This window comes from Lathyrus oleraceus, chromosome 2 (genome assembly GCF_024323335.1).
Source record: "Lathyrus oleraceus cultivar Zhongwan6 chromosome 2, CAAS_Psat_ZW6_1.0, whole genome shotgun sequence".
Lineage (NCBI taxonomy): Eukaryota > Viridiplantae > Streptophyta > Magnoliopsida > Fabales > Fabaceae > Lathyrus > Lathyrus oleraceus.
In genome coordinates, this window is record NC_066580.1 from 6,359,951 (window position 1) to 6,381,352 (window position 21,402).

Consider the following 21,402-nt stretch of genomic DNA (forward strand, 5'->3'; position numbering starts at 1 on the left):
TTAGCTACTCATTTTCATGGTAGCTTGGTCGGCAAGTTTCAGAAGAAGGTTGATAAACATCCAAGTCGAATAATCAAGATTGGATGGGAATCCACCTTCTTTTTGTAAAAGATGGTTAAGAGATGAAGAGAAATGAAATCTAGGTCAAAAAGACTCTAGAGCAAAATCTGGAAAATATCTAGAAAAAGTACAAAAGTATGGAAAGATGAAGTATGGCTCTCAAAAGTGGCACTTGCTACTTATAGAGCAGCTACTGGGCTGTCATGTTCGCTAGGCGAGCAGACTGCTTCGCCTAGCGAACCCCTAAATTGGGCACCTGAGGCACCTGCGCCCAAAGAAACAGCCTATCTCAGACTGTCATGTTCGCCTAGCGAACAACACCTTCGCCTAGCGAAGGGCACGCTTCAACCCTCGCTCCAGCAAGGTTGAGAGGTTTTGCTACTGGAATCCTCGTTGGGAACTCGCTAATGGCTCGCCTAGCGAGTGAGTGCTGGCTGCGCTTTTCACCAAGTCTGGACGTGTTCGCCACACTCCTCGCTGGAAGCTCGCCTAGCGAGTGTGGTCATGTTTGCCACTGTAAAATCCTGGAGCATTTCGCTGGATGCTCGCTGGACGCTCACCTAGCGAGTGTTTCGCTACAGCCCTCGCCTAGCGAGGAAGCTGATGAATGCTTGTTTCATTTGATCCCTTTGCCACATTTCTTGTGTCTTCATTTTCTATTATTTCATGCCTACTTCCTGCACAATAACACACAAATCAAAGGTACCAAGATAGATTATCATTGTATTGCATTTCATCTGAAACAAAGGTGGTTTCGACATTTTAGCAAGGAAATGGGGTGAAAGATACCCATATTTGATAGCTCAAATAAGCACTTTTGGGTATCTAACAAGAAGTAAACAAGAAACCAAAAATACTTTCATACTCTTGGTATTGCTCAAACCTCTTATTAAGAGAAACAACAACTTGATCAACAAGGTAAAGAAAATAATTAACCCTGAATGATTCTTCTTCTGATAGCTCGACTGATGGGATATTCAAATTCTCATCAAATTGTCTTTTTCTTTTAATTATACGCCTTTGAGGAAATATTGGGGCAATATTCAATTCCACCGCAATTTTCTTAGCGTTAATCAATACCTTATAAAAACTTGTTTCTCTATATCCCTCAAAATACGAAATCAACCCCTTAATTTTTTGCATAGAAACATCAATAAGCATATCCTTTTCCTGTAAAATCTTGCTAACAAAATTAATTGCAGATAATATTTCAAACCAAATAATTATAGCCATCAAAACTCAAAATCACCAAGCTCATTTGTTGCTAAGGATTTAGCTTCATTTTGTATTTTAGGATCAAGATCATTTTCTGGCACTTCAAGCAAAGCTTCTGTAAATTCTAACATTTGAGTTCTTATAACTTTGACACTTTCTACACGAATCTCCCAACGAGTGGATGACAATGATTTTGGAGTCAACCATTTTACATTATCTTTCAAAATTTTCCGTCTCTTAGTAGAATTTACAAAAATTGTATAAATGCGTTGAACAACTCCAAAAAAATTCCTAACTTTAATACAAGAGTTAGCCATATCACACAATGCCAAATTAAGACTATGACAACCACAAGGAGTATAAAAGACTCTCGGATTTATGTCTAAAAATCTCTTTTGACACCTTGGTGTTTTCCTTTCATATTGGACCCATTATCATAACCTTGCCCTCTCACGTCAAATAGGTCGAGACCAAGTTCTTTCAATTCATTTTATAAAACATTAAAAAGCCCCTGACCACTTGTATCATTCACATTCAAAAATCATAAAAATGATTCCTCAATACTAACAGAAACTGAAGAAACATCCACATATCTTATTATCAAAGACATCTGCTCTTGGTGGCTAACATCAGGAGTACAATCAAGTATCACTGAAAAATACTTTGCATGTTTGATTTTTCTAATGATTTCAATTTTAATCGCAGAACCAAGCAATGAAATCAACTCATTCTGTATGTTATGCCCAAGATAATGAATATGAACTTTTTGAGTTGTAACACGTCTAACATGTTCTTGGATGATTGGGTCAAATTCAGCTAACATTTCAATCAAACCCAAAAAGTTTCCATTGCTATCTTCGTACAATTTCTCCTTAGAACCACGAAAGGCTAAATTATGTTTAACAAGAAATTTCACTATTGAAATAACTCTTTTTAAAACATTTTTCCAGTGATCCTTTTCTTTCTCAATTAATCTTTGAGTTGTTTTATCAATAGTTTGAAATTTTTGCAGCCTTTTGCGATACTCATACCAAGTAGTCATATTTTTAACATGTTCCATGCCTAACTCGTGCTCTTTAATTCTTTCACCAACATGTACCCAATCACTATAACCCTCATTTGCTAATTGTCCCATAACAATTCCATTTTTAAAAACTTTACAACAAAAACAAAATACTCTATCAAGCTCTTTCGAATAAACAAGCCAATCTCTATCACACACCTCTCCATTTGCTAAAGCTCTGGTATACAAATTAGCCGTAAAATGTCTATTCAAACTATCTCTAGGACCCTTCACAATAGAATTATCTCTTTTAGGACCTTTCACAACTAATAAATCAATCAGTTTAGGTTGAAGACGATCCCAATTTCTTAGATCAAATATATCATGATCAACATTATCATCATCATCATCATCGGCATAATCATCATTATTAACTTCATCAACAATTGACACACTATCAAGATTATCATTTTCAATGGGCACACTATTAAGATTATCATTTTCAATGGGCACGCTATCAAGATTATCATTTTCAATGGGCACACTATCAAGATTATCATTTCAATAGGCACACTATCAAGATTATCATTTTCAATAGGCAAACTATCAATATTATCAACATAACGACTTTCATTTGAAACTTGTGGTTCTTTGATTAAAAATTTAGCAAGAGTTCCTACTTGAGATTCATTAAAAATTTATCAAGAGCTCCTACTTGAGATTAAAAACTTGTGGTTCTTTGATTAAAAATTTATCAAGAATCGGCCCTGCCTAGAAGGATGACACGAATAATCCTAAAACATCACGAAAAGATTGCTTGAAAATTGTACTTTTGATTATTGTTTAAATATAAGTATATATATCATTTAGTTGAAATATATTTTAAACTAGTAAAGGACCCGTGCGTTCGCACGGGTCGCGTAAGTGCAATAATTTATTTTAAAAAAATTAAAATATAATATATTTTTTTGTTTATATATATATATATATATATATATATATATATATATATATATATATATATATATATATAGTTGGATCAACGTACACAAATTTATTGCATAAGAGTTTTTTTTAATGTAATGAATGTTAAATGATCAATAAATGGGTTCAAAAAATTTCCACATATAACTTTTTCCAGTTTGGGACATAATAAAGTAAAACATTATTAATTTATAGTAATATAATTTGCTTAATTTTTTTGTATACTATATTAAGGAAATAATCAAAAAATATAATACAAAAATATTTTTACAATTTATTGGTATATTGATATATAATAAACATTCCATTGTTAATATTAATGATGATAATAAATATTAATAAATAACAATATTAATAATAATAATAATATCAATTTATTCAATTAAATAAAACCCTAATTTTCATCAAACCGTTTCATATTACTTCTCCCTCTTTTCATATTCTCGGTTTGACATCTTAGAAAGACCACTTAAAAAATCAGTATATTTATTATTAAAAAAATTCATTTTGTCATTTAAAGAAAATCAAGTAACGATAATATTTGGCAAAAAACTACGATAATAATTAATTTGATTTCAGAATATTGATTTCATTTTGGAATGATAAGATTGCAACAACAATAAAATAACGGTAATATTTATTATTAAAAAAAATTCATTTTGTCATTTAAAGAAAATCAAGCAACGATAATATTTGGCAAAAAAACTACAATAATAACTAATTTGTTTTCAGGATATTGATTTCATTTTGGAATGATAAGATTGCAATAACAATAAAATAACGGTAATATTTTTTAGTAGTATAAATAGATAATTTATTTTATCACATTTTTCACTCACATCTAGTCTAAATTTGACCAATTTATTTTATTTAATTTTAATTTTTTTGTGTACACATTTCATTTGAAAATGAACCTCAATCAACATAACACATGCTCCAATTTTATGCAAAATGATGGAAGTCCTCTTTGTATCCAAAATCAACAAAACACCCCATATTTTGGAAATCCACCTCTTATTCCAAATCCACGCCATAATTCAAGATTTCAAATTTCTCTTTTTATCCCAAATCCATAAAATAATTCACCCATTTCAACCCCCAACTATATTTTGGCAAATAAATAATTTAAATATGTTGAGTTATAATACTATATATGATGACGTGAGATTGATAAAAAGTATAGTTGCATGCTTAACTTAATCATTTCAAACAAACAATGTAGATTTTTCATTACCAATCAAAAGATAATTCACTGTATATGATAATTATACCTTTTTTTTTATAAATCCTTAATTCAGTTGAATGCAAGATTCAAACATTGCTCCAACATTTCTGAACTACCTGCAATTTTAACATATGTATTAGACTTTGAAAAAAAATTGTAAAAAAATGTGTTTCTATGTGTTTTCTATAATTAGTTTTGAAGGATTTCATAATAAATTTTTATGTAATTGTTTTTTTAATTTCTAACACCATTAGGCATGCTGAAACCAAACATGACATGCAATAATCTATTTATAATTTAGTCGTATACACATATTTCATAAGATGACAACGTATTTTGTTATCAATCTAAAATACTTATTAACATTTGAAGATATGATACTCATATAAATTTTGTAGTTGAAAGAACACACAAAACACAATGTTCAACATAACAACATAGGATTTTGAATAATTTCACACACATGAATTAAATACTCATTATCATCCTTTAAACCATACATAAAATATAAATGTCAATTGTAATCCCACAAAATAAACACTTCAAAAAAGTAAGAACACATCCTACAACCAAAACATATCATGTTCTTAACAACTTCATACTTAAACTCATTCTGGTGCTAAAAAGTTCATAAAATATATTTCAGTATCAAATTTCCGAAAATTCTAATTAAGAAGATGGTTCTATCTTTACTTTCTTGGATGGTTTGGTGCCTGATAATTGCGTAGCGCCAGACGCTTCAAAATCAACTTCTTCACCCTTGTCAGCAATTACAACATCCTTAGCCGGAGTCATTAGAATGATTGATTCTGGATCATTTTCACCAGATGCAGATAATGTTTGCTTGCAATATAAAAAATTAATTGTCAGATATAAAATGAATTATAATAATACAATATTTATCATAGAAAGTTATTATGTTAACAAATGAAGATACTTACTGCGGAAGTTTCCAAATTTTCTTTGTTAGGGACCAACTTTGCATATTCAGTTTTAGACTGATTCTGCACATTGAAACATCGAATATTTATTATACTTGTTAAATGTTTAAATAATACATGAATTAAGTGAATATTATACGTCTTCTACTATGTAGTCATTTTCAATCTCTTTAACAAAGGCTTCATCATCACAAAGCTTCCAAACAGACGCTTGGGAAAACGTTGGCTGCACCTTAACTCTAAAAGCCATTTTCTTATTCAACAACATTTCAAGCTCATCAGGATAAACCATTGGATCATCTTCTCCATTCTAATGGAAAAATAAAATATCAACCATGAGTGATAATCTGAACTTTACAACTCGATAAACTATTAACATTTTAACTTATGTATAACAATGTACCTCCACCATAGAGTTATGCATAAATTCAGCAGTCATTCCAAGTATAGCAGCACATTCGGAATCCCAGAATACAAATCGATATTTTGATTCACCATTGCTAACATATATCTCAATCTTGTACCTATAGTATTTTAAACGAAGAAAATAATATGATTAATAACAAATTCATTACCAAATTTATTTGCAATTCATCTAGATTATATGTACCTTGGTATAGGCTGTTCGACTTTTTGCCCACATGAACATTCATAAGCTTTTTCAGGATTAGGTGCCTTCGAAGAACACCTTGTGCAGCCATAATAAAACAATCCATACTTTGAGACAGCAAATTTCAATGTGGTTGCTACAGTAACACATAAAGTTTCCTAAAAGCAAATCAAAAATGATATTAATTTCAAAAAGCAAACAATATAATTGTAATAGTAAAGATAAATTCGGCTCTATAGTATTCAACTTACATGTTTGATTTTGCAGAACTGACTTAAGGACATACATTTCGCATTATGAACAAACCTTTCTACTGGCGAATACTGAGAACCACCAGACCAATTAGAAAGAGATTTTGCAGATTGAGTAGGCTTCTCCTTCTGTTCATTAGTAGGCAACCTATAGAAATAAGATTGTTTTTGAAATTAAAAATTATGTATAATAATCTGAATATAAATAAATAAATAAAATCCATACTTAGACATAAAATCTTGAATTTCAGGGATGTCTTCATTTATCAACAATTTGGGACCACTCCATGCATTTGACACTGTAAATTGTATAATTAATATAAAAATTATTGAACGTATAATGAAAAATACAAATCAGCTATGTATTTATAAAGTCTGATAGTGTAATACCTTGACCATCTTTTACCATTGCATGAGTGAGCAGAATTACAATAGCTCCATTGTTTTTAGGATCATTGTAGTAAGCCAAAAATTTTGATCCATAAATTGCAATTTATGCAATTACCCCTATTTTGCAATATAAATAAACAATATTATATGATGGGATTCAGTGATGCAAAATATATAAATTTATCAAACACATAAGTTATGAAAACAATGCGCATTACTTCAAATCTTTCAGCACAACAGAAACAACAACTTTCTTCCCCAGAGTGTTGGATTGGATATGGTTTATCTCACTAACAGCACCAATAATATCTACATTAAAGTAAGATTCATTATTGAATGTGTTTGCAAATATATAAGTTATATAAGTTATAATAGAATTTAAATTACCTTCCAGTCTATCGGTTTTGCATTTGCCTTGAAGTATCTCACCAAAATCTTTAAAGAAATATCCTTTAGGTGGAATATTTTGAAGTTCGATTGCCTTCATTGTGGTACCACCAAGAAACACAATTTTTTTTGAATAATCACATACCTTCCACTGAAAATCATTGTTATAGACACTGCCATTGTTTATAATGCAGGTCATATTCTCCTTAATGACCTCTTTCCATTTCAGTAAATGGTCATGACGAATAAGGACCTGAATCCGATCACCCTAACAAAATAAAAATAATCTTCTTTTTATATGTTATACAAAAAAGCATTTTGTTGTAATTACTAACTATCATACAAAAATCTATACTTAAAAAAAGAAAAGCAATTTACCAAGGAATCCATAACAATCATCTCCAAATGTTCAATACCCTTATTATTCACAACACTCCAAACATCCATTATTCAAACAGCAAGACGCCAAGTTTCTTTTGAGTCATTGATGTCTTTCACAGAATCAACCTTTCTACTCATTTTCACTGAAAAAAATTCAAAAATTAATGTAACTGCAAATTTAGATGACTATAAAATTACAAACCTAATAACCTGAAAAAAAAAAGAGTATATAAATTTGATAGAGGTGTGTGGCAAAATTTGAAGAAGAAGGCGTGAAGACTTTTGTGTTCCCAAGGAAATTTTCGGCGTGCAAGTAATAGGAAAAGGTGTATAAATAGGTAATTTATTTTATCACATTTTTCACTCACATCTAGTCTAATTGCAACAACAATAAAATAACGGTAATATTTATTATTAAAAAAAATTCATTTTGTCATTTAAAGAAAATCAAGCAACGATAATATTTGGCAAAAAAACTACAATAATAACTAATTTGATTTCAGGATATTGATTTCATTTTGGAATGATAAGATTGCAACAACAATAAAATAACGGTAATATTTTTTAGTAGTATAAATAGGTAATTTATTTTATCACATTTTTCACTCACATCTAGTCTAAATTTGACCAATTTATTTTATTTAATTTTAATTTTTGTGTGTACACATTTCATTTGAAAATGAACCTCAATCAACATAACACATGCTCCAATTTTATGCAAAATGATGGAAGTCCTCTTTGTATCCCAAATCAACAAAACACCCCATATTTTGGAAATCCACCTCTTATTCCAAAACCACACCATAATTCAAGATTTCAAAATTCTCTTTTTATCCCAAATCCATAAAATAATTCTACCATTGGAAATTACTCATATCATACATCACCTTACCCAATGAAAAACTCTCTTTTAATGTATTTTGATATATTTGAATCAATTTTTTAATTATATTTTATATAATATATAGTGGGATTTAATGGGGCCCATTTTCTTAGCCCACTTTAATTATTTACAATCATTTTCTTGTACAACTAAATGTATAAAGAATTGATATTCTTATTGATTTATTACAAATCATGCATAACATTAATTATCTTACGGCTGAATTATTTTAATACTCCACTGACCTAGCCAATAGAAAGGAGGCAGTGGACATAATTATTCATTTCAACCCCCAACTATATTTTGGCAAATAAATAATTTAAATATGTTGAGTTATAATACTCTATATGATGACGTGAGATTGGTAAAAAGTATAGTTGCATGCTTAACTATATATGATGACGTGAGATTAAAAACTTGTGGTTCTTTGATTAAAAATTTATCAAGAATCGGCCCTGCCTAGAAGGATGACACGAATAATCCTAAAACATCACGAAAAGATTGCTTGAAAATTGTAATTTTGATTATTGTTTAAATATAAGTATATATATCATTTAGTTGAAATATATTTTAAATACATCATATGAAGATCATTTGTGATGTAATGTTGTTGATTGTAGTCTGCTATCGTTTTAAAAGCTTACAAGGTTTGTTTGAATGAGAGGTGAGAAAAATATCAATTTTAATTACATAAATTTTTTTATTATTGGATAGTATTTATAATTTAATTGTGATTTCCTTCTCTCTAATATAAAAATATATTTTATTTAATAATTTTATGTTCTCACATTGAATATGCTTTTATGTTCAATCCAATAAAATTTGCATGTTTCTAAAGGAAAATTTGAGAAATTGAATTTTTATTACATTAATTATTGCATCAACTAAAAGATCTTGCATATGTATACTCACAATCACACGTTTGTGAAATTGTTTTCTCAATTAGTTAGACTAAGATCTTAATTTTTGGATTTATTTGAAATTTTTTGATTAGTATCACATATATTATTATAATTGATATTAACATATATTCATAAAAGAAATGGATTTAAAGATCCATTATTTAGACGTCTAAAGTTAATTATATGATTGATACTTGTGAGATCATCAATTATAAATTAGATATTTGAAACACACAAAATATAAATATAAAGATATTTATTCGCATTAAGCCAACAAATTAACATATGATTATTCTCCCATTAACTTATAAATTATTTTAGGTTAATAATCTAATATTTCTCATCTAAGTAAATTTTTGGATTTGTTGTGTATAATTCAATTGCTCCAATATAATACGCTAAGACGAATTTTGAAAGAATGCTGAGAAAATGCATTTTATATGAATTTTGTATTTGAGATTTTATCTTGGTCCAATATTTTGATACATTTTTGAAGCCTAGTAGTCTGGTTGTCAATTGATAAAATAATCATCTCAATATAGGGGGGCACAATAAGCAACTCAAAATGTGAACCAGAAGTTTAAATTAATAATTTGAAATAAAATATTATATCATTTTGATCCTCGAAGTTCAAAACACAATTCATTTGTAAAGTTTATGAAATAAATTATCAGCAGCTAATACTCCACTCAAAGTGGATTCTCCTATTAGATAATCTAATATTGCAAATGAGTTATAGCCGCGCGTGAAGCATGGTAGAAAAGCTGTTTCCAATGTTAAAAGTCCTCTACCAAGAAAAGAAATATAAGTTAAAGATGATCCAAATGAGGATATGAAATTTCTAAGATCACTTTGACATGATTTATTTTTCAATTTCAGAATGAACTAATCAAGTACTTGAAACAGGAAATAAAAAGATCTCGATAAATTATGTCATGAATGAAATGCGATGGAACCGTAATTAAGATAATCAAAATAAAGTCAATATTGACAATGTGTTTATATACAATATAGAGATAAAAGTGATAAATGATAATGAGGATCATGAGCAAAGTCTATTAAAGATTATAGACAAAGTGAGAAATATCCAAAATGAACAAATTCAATTGAAGAATAATTAAAATCACTTTACAAGCGACTCACTTTTGGACATGTAGTTCAGACACCTCAAAGTGTGAAATCAGTTGGATATAAATGAGTTTTTTGTGAAAAAAAAATTAATGATGGTGAAATTGTGAGATAAAAAGTTTCAGTTGTTGCTCAATAATTTTTACAAATACTTAAGATTGATTTTGATGAAACATATCCACCTGTTCAATCTTTGATATTTAATAAGCCTCGTAGCACATGAAGAACTTAATTTGCATTTGATGGATTTTGTAACATCTTATTTGTATGGCTCACTTGATAGTGAAATTTATGTAAAACTCCCTGAAGGGTTCAATATACTAGATGCACATGATTTTGGATCTCGAGAAAGCTACTCCATTCATTTGAACAAGTCTCTCTATGAGATGAAACAATCTGGATGCATGCGGTATAATCGTATCAGTTAATATTTACCAAGGGAGAGATATAGAAATAACTCCATTTATTCTTGTATTTTTATAAAAAGATCTGGAAAAGAATTTGCAATAATAGTTGTCTATATGGATGACATAAATATTATTAAAACTTTTGAAGAGATTTCAAAAGGTATAAATTGCTTAAAGAAAGAGTTTGAGATGAAGGGCCTAGGAAATACAAAATTATGTCTAGGTTTACAAATTGAACATTTGGACAATGGGATATTTAGACATCAAGAAGGTTATATAACTAAAGTGTTAAAACGCTTCTATTTGAACAAATGTCATCTGTTGTCTACTCCAATGGTTGTTAGATCATTGGATGTGGAGAAAGATCCCTTTAGACCTTGAGAAAAAGATGAAGAATAACTTGGTCATGAAGTACCATATCTTAGTGTGATTGGAGCGCTGATGTACCTTGCTAATCATACACACGTTCTGATATATCATCTGTTGTCAGTCTATTAACAAGATATAGTTCTTCACCTACACGAAGGCATTTGAACGAAGTCAAACATATACTTCATTATCTTAGAGATGCAGTGGACATGAGTTTGCTTTATTCCAAAGTATCCAACTTCAAATTAGTAGGTTATGTATATGAAGATTACTTGTCAGATCCTCATAACGGTATATGAGAGACATGTTATTTGTTTACATGTGGCAGAACGACTATTTCTTGGAGATTTGTGAAACAAACTATAACAACAACTTCATCTAATCATGTATAACTTTTAGTACTTCATGAGGCAAGCCGAAAATGCGTTTGGTTGAGATCCCTAACTCAACACGCACAAAAGACTTATGGTTTTCCTTCTGAAAAAATAAATACAACAACCATATATGAAGATAATATGCATGCATCGCTCAATTGAAAGATGAATATATTAAAAGAGACCGAACAAAACATATTTCTACAAAATTTATTTTCACTCATGATCTTCAGAAAAGTGGTGATATAAGCATCCAATGAATGATGAACACGCATCAAACAGACAAATATCCTTAGAATGATGGATTCTTTCCTTAGCAAGAACATCAACACAAAGATTGGATTCACGATAAATATGCTTCACACGGATATCCTTATCCGGTTGTAAATAAGACCTTATCTTCGAAATGAGGTTTCTTCCTAAGATATTGCTAGTATGATTAATATTAATGTCTTGGACAATTCGTTGAGAGTCAACACAAATATCAATATTAGTAAACCCCAAACCAATTACAAGTTTAAGGCCTTCTAACACTCCTCACATCTCAGCTATACACATATCACAAACTCCAATATTCCTTAAAAATCCCCCAAACCACTCTCCTTTGTTTCCTCTAATAATACCTCCACAACCTGCAATCCCTCGCTTATCCCTGACCCCATCAGAATTTATCATCACTCTCCCCCACACTAGGATCTTCCCACATAATAGGGATCCAATACCTATGATGAGTGATAGTAATAATGGTTGAGAGCTTCGCCAGGTTGTAATTTTGGATTTGTCTGTAGATTTGGTTCATCATGTTCGAAGGTCTCGAATAATTTTCAACATGAATTTCTTTATTATGCCAACTCCACAAATTATAACACGCAGTCGCTCAAAACATCTTCCAATCATAATTCGAATTCCACCCCATATTTTAATTCATATTGTCATATATCCAATGATCCAAGCCCCCTACTAAAAAAGAGAAAACTCATGTTAGTGTGCACCGCTGATAGCCAAAGAGGCTTGGTCAGCGGGCAATCCCGAAAAACATGAAGAGCATTTTCCTCCTCATTGCCACAAAATCGGCACATTGCACTACCCAACCCCATCTTGTTCTTCCTGCTATTTGTAAGAATGCCATTATGGTTAAGCATCTACACAAAGTTTCAGACTCTTTCAGTGGATTGAAGTTTCCAAATTTGCCTCCATCTTTCTTCCTTCTCATGTCTATTCTCCTCATCCAAAATATCATACATTTCTCCAACAGAGAACTGGCTTCCATGCACACCAAAACTCACACGACAATCCGGACCTGCCTCGATCGAGGGAGGGAGCATGCTTGCAATTCTGCATGTAACATTCTCTCACAGCCATTGGTTTATCATCTCCCAGTTCCAATCACCATCTTCATCGATCAAGTATGCAACTTTTGCATTACGGAGATGTAAAGGGATGTTCACATCCATGTAAGAAATTCGAACATCATGCCCTAACCATTTTGAATCCCATGCCCTCACAATTGTGTCATCACCAACCTGCCACAAGCTATTATCCTCCACCTTTGGCCACAGTTTCACAATGTTCATCAAGAAGGATGAGTCCGTAGCTTTTATGGTTATCCTCCACCTTTGCCGAATACAACTTGAATGGTAAGTGCGAAATGTGGAGAAGAGAATGTTCATGAGAAATAATAGATAATTTAAATTTTGCAAAACAACAACTTTAGCATATGCTATTAATATGTCATAATTTTCTTACACCATGTGTTATGAACAATTTATTTTTTTAATAATAATGTTAACGAATATTTTATTATTGCAAAAAATCAAACTTAGAAATTTAATTTAATGGCTTACTATATTCTATTCAAAATTAATTATTCATCATTTCCTTATACAAGAAACTTTCATTTTCTTCAAAGACTAATTGGATATGTCAATCCTTCTACGTAGACAAAAGTAAGCAAACACTCTAAAGCAAAGAGCCATAGCCAGCAGAACCCAAACTTCAGTTAAACCTCCATTCAAGTTTACAGTATCAAATGAAGGTGAACTTTGAAGTGTCTTGCATCCATCTTCACTTTCACACTCATATAGTTCATCTCCTGAATATTGCACTTTTAGAAGAAGCCTGAATCCATAGTACATGAATGACATATACTTCAACCATTGCATGAACTTTGGTATATGCTGCAACACAATCAGTTCGGTTCACAAAGAATCAGTTCGATTCGTAAAGAACCATATTGAAGCATGGACACAGACACGACACTTAAACGCCGATACTGGTAAAAATTTAAAAAGTGAATAAATTAATCATAATCAACCATGCATGTCAGTGTAAGTGTCAGACACGAACACAGACACGGACACTTTTTTGAAGCTACTTGCTTCTCTTTTTTAGCATACCTGGACATAGTAGCCACCTGTAAGAAGGAACAACATAAGTATCAAAGAAGCAACCATTCCTGCTCTTTGAATGCTCATAACTGCAGCTCCAAATAATTCTCCAGCTCCCTATTAACAACAACATGCATATTCATTCAAGCTATAGCTTTTCACAAATGATTACCTTTTACCCTTTAACATGTTCTGAGTTTTGACATAACTTACTTGACTTGTTACCGCTATCAGCAAAACCGCGAATAGCGTAAGGAAGAAGCAAGCCACAGTGCTCTTAAAGCCCGCCATGAAGTACACAATGAGCATGAAAAAAGTAGGATACAAAACATGTGCCACCATGTCACATAGAGTGCTACTTGCATAGTATACACTTAGTCTATACATATCTGCTACCCTTTCTTTTCTCAAGTACACTTTTTCAAATGGAAATACATAGACGGCTCCAAAAATACATGAAGATGTCCAAAATATACAAATATAGAACATTAAACCAACCTGCACAAAAAATTAGTCAATACTTTTGAAAATGAAATGTTACTCCGATTACTTAAAACATCTGGATCCGTCTCTGAAACTATATAGTACCTGATCTCGAAGTTGAGCTTCTGTGTCAGTTGAAGATTTCCACCAAAGTAGGCCTAACAAAAGTGCGATTCCAATTGCTTGGACTAGCCTTAATATATCAAAATAGTCCTTGCATCTTGCTCTGAATGTTCTCTTATAAAGAATAATGAATTGGTCTAACCAACTCAATGTCCATTCCTTTTTAACCTGAATGGCTAGTTGAAGATGTTTTGGTGTGTTTGCTCCTCTATGATTCTCTTGTTTTTCTTTTGGCTCCAATATGTCTTTATACTTGAGTTGTACATACTAACATAATAAAGAAAATTTTAATGAGTTTGAAATGAGATAGACAATGAATATAATAATATTAATGATCAGTGCCGGCTCTATAATTTTTCACTGCCTCGTAAAATATTGTCACAGTTAAATCATGGTTAAATAAAATCTCTATTTGTTTTGTCACGGTTAAACTACGACTAACCTACATAGGATCTTGAAAAACTTGAGATTTGTTAATAAGTATAAGTTATGATAAATCTACCTTAATAACAGCTGTTGAAGGGTCAGTAGATTCTTGATCTTTGAAAATATCTTGAGGAACACTGATATCATTCACTTGTCCAGTTGCTAAGTCAAGCAAAAACTCTGCGGGATTCATCGGTATTTCCGGGATGAATCTCAAGGATGAAAAGTACTCATTTGTGTCTCTAGCCTTTCCATAATAAACAGGATGGCCTTCTGATATCAGAAGAAGTTTGTCAAACATGTGAAAGATTCTGCTGGATGGCTGATGAATTGTTGTGATTATAGTTCTTCCAGCCTAAGGAAAATTCAAAATTATTTTTCCAGAATATGTTCAAAAAACATTGTTATCAAAATCACTGTTAAGTTTACGATCCGTTGTTACAATCTGATACCTTGGCAAGTCCCTGAAGGGTGAGAAGGAGTTTGTTTGCCGACGTAGAATCAAGGCCCGAAGTTGGCTCATCAAGTAGCAGCAATGAAGGATCAACAAGAATTTCATAACCTATGCTGGTTCTCTTCCTTTCTCCTCCTGATATGCCTTTGAGATATCCTCCGCCTATTTTCGTGTGACGACATCTATGATTATACAAGAGATTATTTAGAAAAACAGTTTGATTTCTTTCATTTGAAGGAATTTGAGCATTCAATACTTATATTCGAGGTCACACCTTTCTAGGCCTAGATCCTTGACAGTGTTCTCAACTCTGGCATATTTTTGTTGCTTGCTCATGTTGGTTGGTAGCCTTAAGAATGCTGAGAAGATTAATGTTTCTTCTACCGTAAGTTGCGGGAAAAGCACATCCTCTTGTGTTACAAATCCAATCCTAAAAAGGTATCATAAAAGAGAGACATTAAGATACAAATCTGACACGGACACATGACACGGAGACACATTTTTTCAGAAATGTCTGTGCTAGATAGGTTCTTAAGAAAAAGATGTTTAACCTCCTTTTTAGAGCGGGACTATATGGAACATCATTGTAAGTTATCTTTCCCTTAACATTATCAAGCAATCTTCCTCCTACAACTCTCAACAATGTTGTCTTTCCACTACCAGACGGACCCATCAAAGCAAGAATTTCGCCCGGGCCAATGCTTCCGGTGATACCTTTCAAAATTTTCTTATATTTGTTTTTCTCTTCGACATTGTTTTGTGTGGCTACCTTTGACACCATTGTCTTCACAGGGTTCTTGGAAGCTACTTGGCTATTTCGCACTTTGAACTCTACATCTTCAAACTGCACATTAATTGCGAATGTGATAAAAGAAAAAACTTCGATTTATGATACAGTAAAAACTCGCTCGATTTTTTCAGTACCTTGAGATATACAGGAAGAGGAGGATCTTGATTGAAAGTGGAATCCTCAACTTGTATATCAATCTCCGGGTAGCGATTGTGAAGGTACGCCTGAGACATGAACTCCATGCTGTGACCAAAGCCATTGCTTCCTGCAATCTGCATGGAACCGACGGAAGGTGGTGACATCGACATGTTGTCTTCAATCTCATCTTCTCTAAGATTTTCCATGATGAATGATGTTAATGAGAGCAAGGTGTTGAAACTAGTTAAGGGTCTAATAATGAAGTTTAGATGTCATGAGTCAACTGTGTACACCAAGAACTTGCCTATATAATGGAGGTAGAATTATGGTTGGTTGGCCACATACTTTTCATGGCAAGTTCTTAGGTATGAATGTTGTTCTCACATATCCTTTTAACTCAACCATTGTGATTTGTTATAAGAACATATCAAGAACATGAATAAAATTGGCTTGGAAATGGTAAGTAGCTGAACATTTATAAACAGACTTTTCTGATGCTAATTGAACCACTGAAGTAATTAGACCAGTTCAATTTTGTGAAGACAACTCTATGTTTCAGACTTCAAATCCTTTTGCTAAAACTGGATTTGTTCACTTCATAATATATTGTGAAAGGTTTGAAGCAGGCATTAAGAAATTAGTGCAGCTTAGACATTTCAATAAACATACTATTTACTTTGCATAACATCTAAATCTTAAGTTAGTTTGATCTATGAAAACCAAAACACAAACCATGGAACAAATAAGAAATGTGGTTTAGGTCTAATTCATCACTACAAAACCGTCTTTTAGAAAGATTGTTCTCAGTTATAAACACATATATTATCTAGTATACAGGAATGAAAATATTTAAAATAATAAATAAGTTAATTAACCTTGTTATGAGCCGACCAAAAAGGTCAAAAGAAGCACAAAGGTCCAATACAGGGAAACAACAAATTTAGAGTCATGCACCCTCCGATCACCTCATCCGAAAGACACATCTCCACAGTTCAGATCACCTTATCCGAAAGACACATCTCCACGGTTCAGATGCATCTATCGAGTTATTAACAAACCTCCTATTTAAAATGGAGAAATGCGTCATTTTCAGCTATAAATTTCCCTCAATATATGATATGATATTATTCATTTATCTTTGACTTTAACGTTGGAGTATTAACCTCATATTTTAAATATATTTAATTTATAAATTAATAAACAAAAATAAATGAAAATATTTTGTTTTAAAAACTTGAATTTTAATTTGTATTTAATAATAAGGAGAACATTGAATGTTGTAGGATACTAATACATTCGAAATAAATAAATGATGTTGCCAGTTATTTGAAAAACAATGATGTCACCATCAAAATTTGATAACGACTTCATTGTTTTCTAACAAATCTCAAAAAAATTCCCTCGGGAGCAATATTGATTTCCATTTATTTTTGTCTTAAAAAACAAAATCCACGGATGATCGATTCTCGAGCCTAAAATTTTAGTTTCAAAGATATTTTTTATTTTAAAAAGGTTTTATCAATATTTTTTCATTTAAATAAATTATCGTGACGATGTCATTGTTTCAGAAAAAGCCTCAGAAAATGTCGTGCCGCATCAATATTGATTTACGTTTTATTTTAGTCTTAAAATACCATAAATAGAGCATATGTGTTATAAGAATAATTAGGCATAAACAATATAGAATATGAATTATTCAATACTTGGAGTGTAGAGTTGAAGTTAACTGAGTCTCTATTGTGTCTAATTTTAAAGTAAACAAATGTTCCACACACAAAAGTCAATCGAAAACTTCAAATGCAAATAAAATTAGACCAGATATATATAGAATTTTTTATGAAAATAATCCAATTTTTAAATTCTTTTATGAAAATAATCCAATTTTTAATTTTTTTTCCAAAATACCCCATTTTTAGGAGGAGGCGCCAATTGGATTGACGCATCCTCTTAAAAATAGAGTGTAGGCGTCAATTGAATTGGCTATGACACATGGTGCAGCCAAATCAATTGGCGTCCATGAGTATCAATTGAAAGGAGGCACCAATTGGATTGGCACCTCAATGTATTTTGCAAATTTTTTTAGTCTTTATTTTAGTCTTAAAATACCATAAATAGAGCATGTGTGTTATAAGAATAATTAGGCATAAACAATATAGAATATGAATTATTCAATACTTGGAGTAGAGTTGAAGTTAACTGAGTCTCTATTGTGTCTAATTTTAAAGTAAACAAATGTTCCACACACAAAAGTCAATCGAAAACTTCAAATGCAAATAAAATTAGACCAGATATATATAGAATTTTTTATGAAAATAATCTAATTTTTAAAATTTTTTCCAAAATAACTTTATTTTCAATTTTTTTTCCAAAATACCCCATTTTTAGGAGGAGACGCCAATTGGATTGACGCATCCTCTTAAAAATAGAGTGTAGGCGCCAATTGAATTGGCTATGACACATGGTGGCGTCCATGAGTATCAATTGAAAGGAGGCACCAATTGGATTGGCACCTCAGTGTATTTTGCAATTTTTTTTGTTAAACAGCCTACGTGATACATAATTTCGAAATAGGAATAATTGATATTAATATTTCCCGTTTACACAAAAAAGCCTAGTGTTGATGACCGGGATCACCTAACTGACCTCCGGTCCCACATCCCCTAGCTACCTGAAGTCGTGACCCTAACCCGTGTTGATGATTCACCACTGGTGTTTGAGCATCTGAGGGGCCAGGAACATCACTACCAACTGCAGGAGATGATCTATTGAGATAGTCAAACAAATCGGCATAGCCTCGAGTATGCATCGAAGGTGTACCGCCATAGCTGAGTTCATGACCCATGCCAGAGTAGTTGAGTTGTGTTTGACTTATTGGTGGGCGACCGAGACGGTTGAAGGGAGACATGGGTGTGAATGATGCGTCGAGGAAAGGTTGGAAAGATTGTTGGGGTGTTTGGTAGAGATAGGGTTTTTGAAGGTTTCAGTTTTGTGAGGTTTGGGCTTCTTGGCTATGGTAGGAGGAGAGACGGTTGGTGTTGAATGACCGTTGAGTGTTCTGGCTAAGGCGGCTTTGGTAGGGTGATGTGTTGGGTGTGAAGTGATGTTGGGTCTCTAGTTGATTATCTATTTGTTGGTGGTGGTATGGGGTATGCTCTTGGTATTGTGGTTGGGTGTATGACATGTTATGGTTATATGTTTGTGTGTTTGTGGAATAGAAAGTTTGACTGATAGGGGGTTGTGTGTAGCGGGGATGGCAATGTTGTTGGGGTTAGATGTTGAGGCGTCTGGTGTGTAAGTTTGTTGGCGTGGGTCGTATAGATACATATCCTTGGCGATGAACTCAAAACCAACTGATCTGTATCAAGCCATATAAGTACGACTTGGTTTTTCTTCATTTGGCATCACTGCGTCAGTTAAGACATGGTCATGGAGGTGCTTCCATTTGTGAAACTCAGATCTTGCGAAGCTTTGCCATGGATTGAATTTTTATTGATCGTTAACTTTGTGCAAATGCCATTCTCCTAGGCTTGCTGGGGGATCTGGGATGTGTTGAAGCATACCGAACTACAACTTCACACGATCACTGTTGTGCATCTCCATAATTGTGAATCTTACTATCAGTGTGCATGCAGTCCATACGGTTGCGTCTTCTTCGTTGACTTCATGATCATGATCCAAATTTAGGTATGGACGCCAAATGAACTGAAATGTGAAAGTAACTTGGATTATAAACTTGGTAGAAGAAGTTAACAAATTATAACGAAATAATGAGGTTATTATCCATACGTCTGTCAGTCGAAGGTGATCCAAGAGATTGCGATACTGGGTAATACAGTGTCTAGGACATCTGTTATAACTCATATCACGTGCCGACCATCTGCACCAAAAAGGTAAAAATATTAGTTAGAGATAATAATTGTTAAAGTAAGTAAATATATAGCATTTTAAACAACTTACTTTTGTGCATACGGGAATGTGAAAGGGTTGTTGTTTACGGGCGCTAGGGACAGTAGTTTTGACCAACCCCATGCTTGGAGCAAAATAGCACATCCAGAAAAGGTAGATGTGTCTTTGTGTGAATTTTTACACAAAGAACTATAAAGATAGGCCAGACAAGCGGATCCCCAACTATAACTTTTTATTCTATCTACATATCTTAGTAAAGGTAAATACATGACATGCATACTAGAACCACTACCTTTTGGAAATAGAAAAGAACCAATTAAAAGCATAATGTAACACCTAGTTTTTATTATTCGAGCCTCTTCGGTAGAATGTTCATCTAAATGTAAACTGTTATAATATGACTTAAGGCGTGAAAGGAGTACACCTTGACCTCTTGAGTTATCATCTAACAAATCAGTATCCAAGAGGTCCATGCAAATTGAATTCGCATAGTTGGTTTTACCATTTACAGCTTTACCTTCAATAGGCAGTCCCAAAAGCATGTAGACGTCTTCTAACGTCACGGTACACTCACCGGTTGGAAACCAAAATGTGTGTGTCTCGGGACGCCATCTTTCGCATAAAGCAAGAATGAATTTATTATCCACCGACCAAGACATAATTTTCCTTATATGTCCAAAATCGGCGAGTTCGACATAAGGTTGAATCATCGGGTCCATGTGGACATATTCGTGGACCCGAGTATGGAACCTTGAAACATCCTATAAAAGAAACAAGAAAATACTTTACTAAGTTGATATGTTATTAAAAGGTACTCTAATAAAAGGTACTCTAGACAAATAAAAAAACAATAAAAAGCTTACATAAGTTGTTATGTTTGCAACTGTTCCTCTGTGCGATTCGCCCATTGTGAGGATAGACATCTTGTCGGAGATGAAAGAGGTTGGTGCAGATGAAAGAGGTTTTTGCATATGAAATATTTGATGTTGTAGAGGAAGTAGTGAGTGTTGGTGTGGAAGAAGTGTTAGAGTTACCTTCCTATTTATAGGAAAAAATGTGGCACATAAAAAAATGTGTTTGCATGTGGTAGCCAAATGAATTGGCACCCATGTGCATTTTGTACATGGTGTCACCATTCAAATTAGCGCCTTCATAGGCACATGCATGACACACCTAGGTCTGAAT

General features: G+C 32.5%; 1 protein-coding gene across 2 annotated transcripts; it reads right to left on the reverse strand.

Annotated features, from left to right (window-relative positions):
• Positions 1–13,348: 13,348 nt before the first annotated feature.
• LOC127117560 (ABC transporter G family member 26) lies at positions 13,349–17,361 on the reverse strand. 2 transcript variants are annotated; one of them, XM_051047620.1, is made up of 10 exons: positions 17,187–17,361; positions 16,308–16,445; positions 15,935–16,227; positions 15,658–15,813; positions 15,382–15,565; positions 15,006–15,284; positions 14,486–14,770; positions 14,111–14,395; positions 13,907–14,014; positions 13,349–13,687 (listed from the first exon to the last, which is right to left on the reverse strand). In XM_051047620.1, the coding sequence occupies exons 2-10, from the start codon at positions 16,413–16,415 to the stop codon at positions 13,421–13,423; spliced, it is 1,965 nt and encodes a 654-aa protein (XP_050903577.1). In that variant the 5' UTR covers positions 16,416–16,445; positions 17,187–17,361; the 3' UTR covers positions 13,349–13,420. The 2 variants fall into 2 exon arrangements, with proteins under 2 accessions (XP_050903577.1, XP_050903576.1); XM_051047619.1 differs by lacking the exon at positions 17,187–17,361 and having other exon boundaries at positions 16,308–17,057.
• Positions 17,362–21,402: the final 4,041 nt, after the last annotated feature.

What these genes read in the sequence shown, in the direction of transcription:
- LOC127117560 (XM_051047619.1), bottom strand. Translation starts at nt 16,517, where the DNA reads ATGGAAAATCTTAGAGAAGATGAGATTGAAGACAACATGTCGATGTCA. An exon ending in CTCTTCCTGTATATCTCAAG is followed by an intron (nt 16,228 to 16,307) that starts GTACTGAAAAAA and finishes ATTAATGTGCAG; the next exon opens with TTTGAAGATGTAGAGTTCAA. An exon ending in CAGGTGGCTACTATGTCCAG is followed by an intron (nt 13,688 to 13,906) that starts GTATGCTAAAAA and finishes ATTGTGTTGCAG; the next exon opens with CATATACCAAAGTTCATGCA.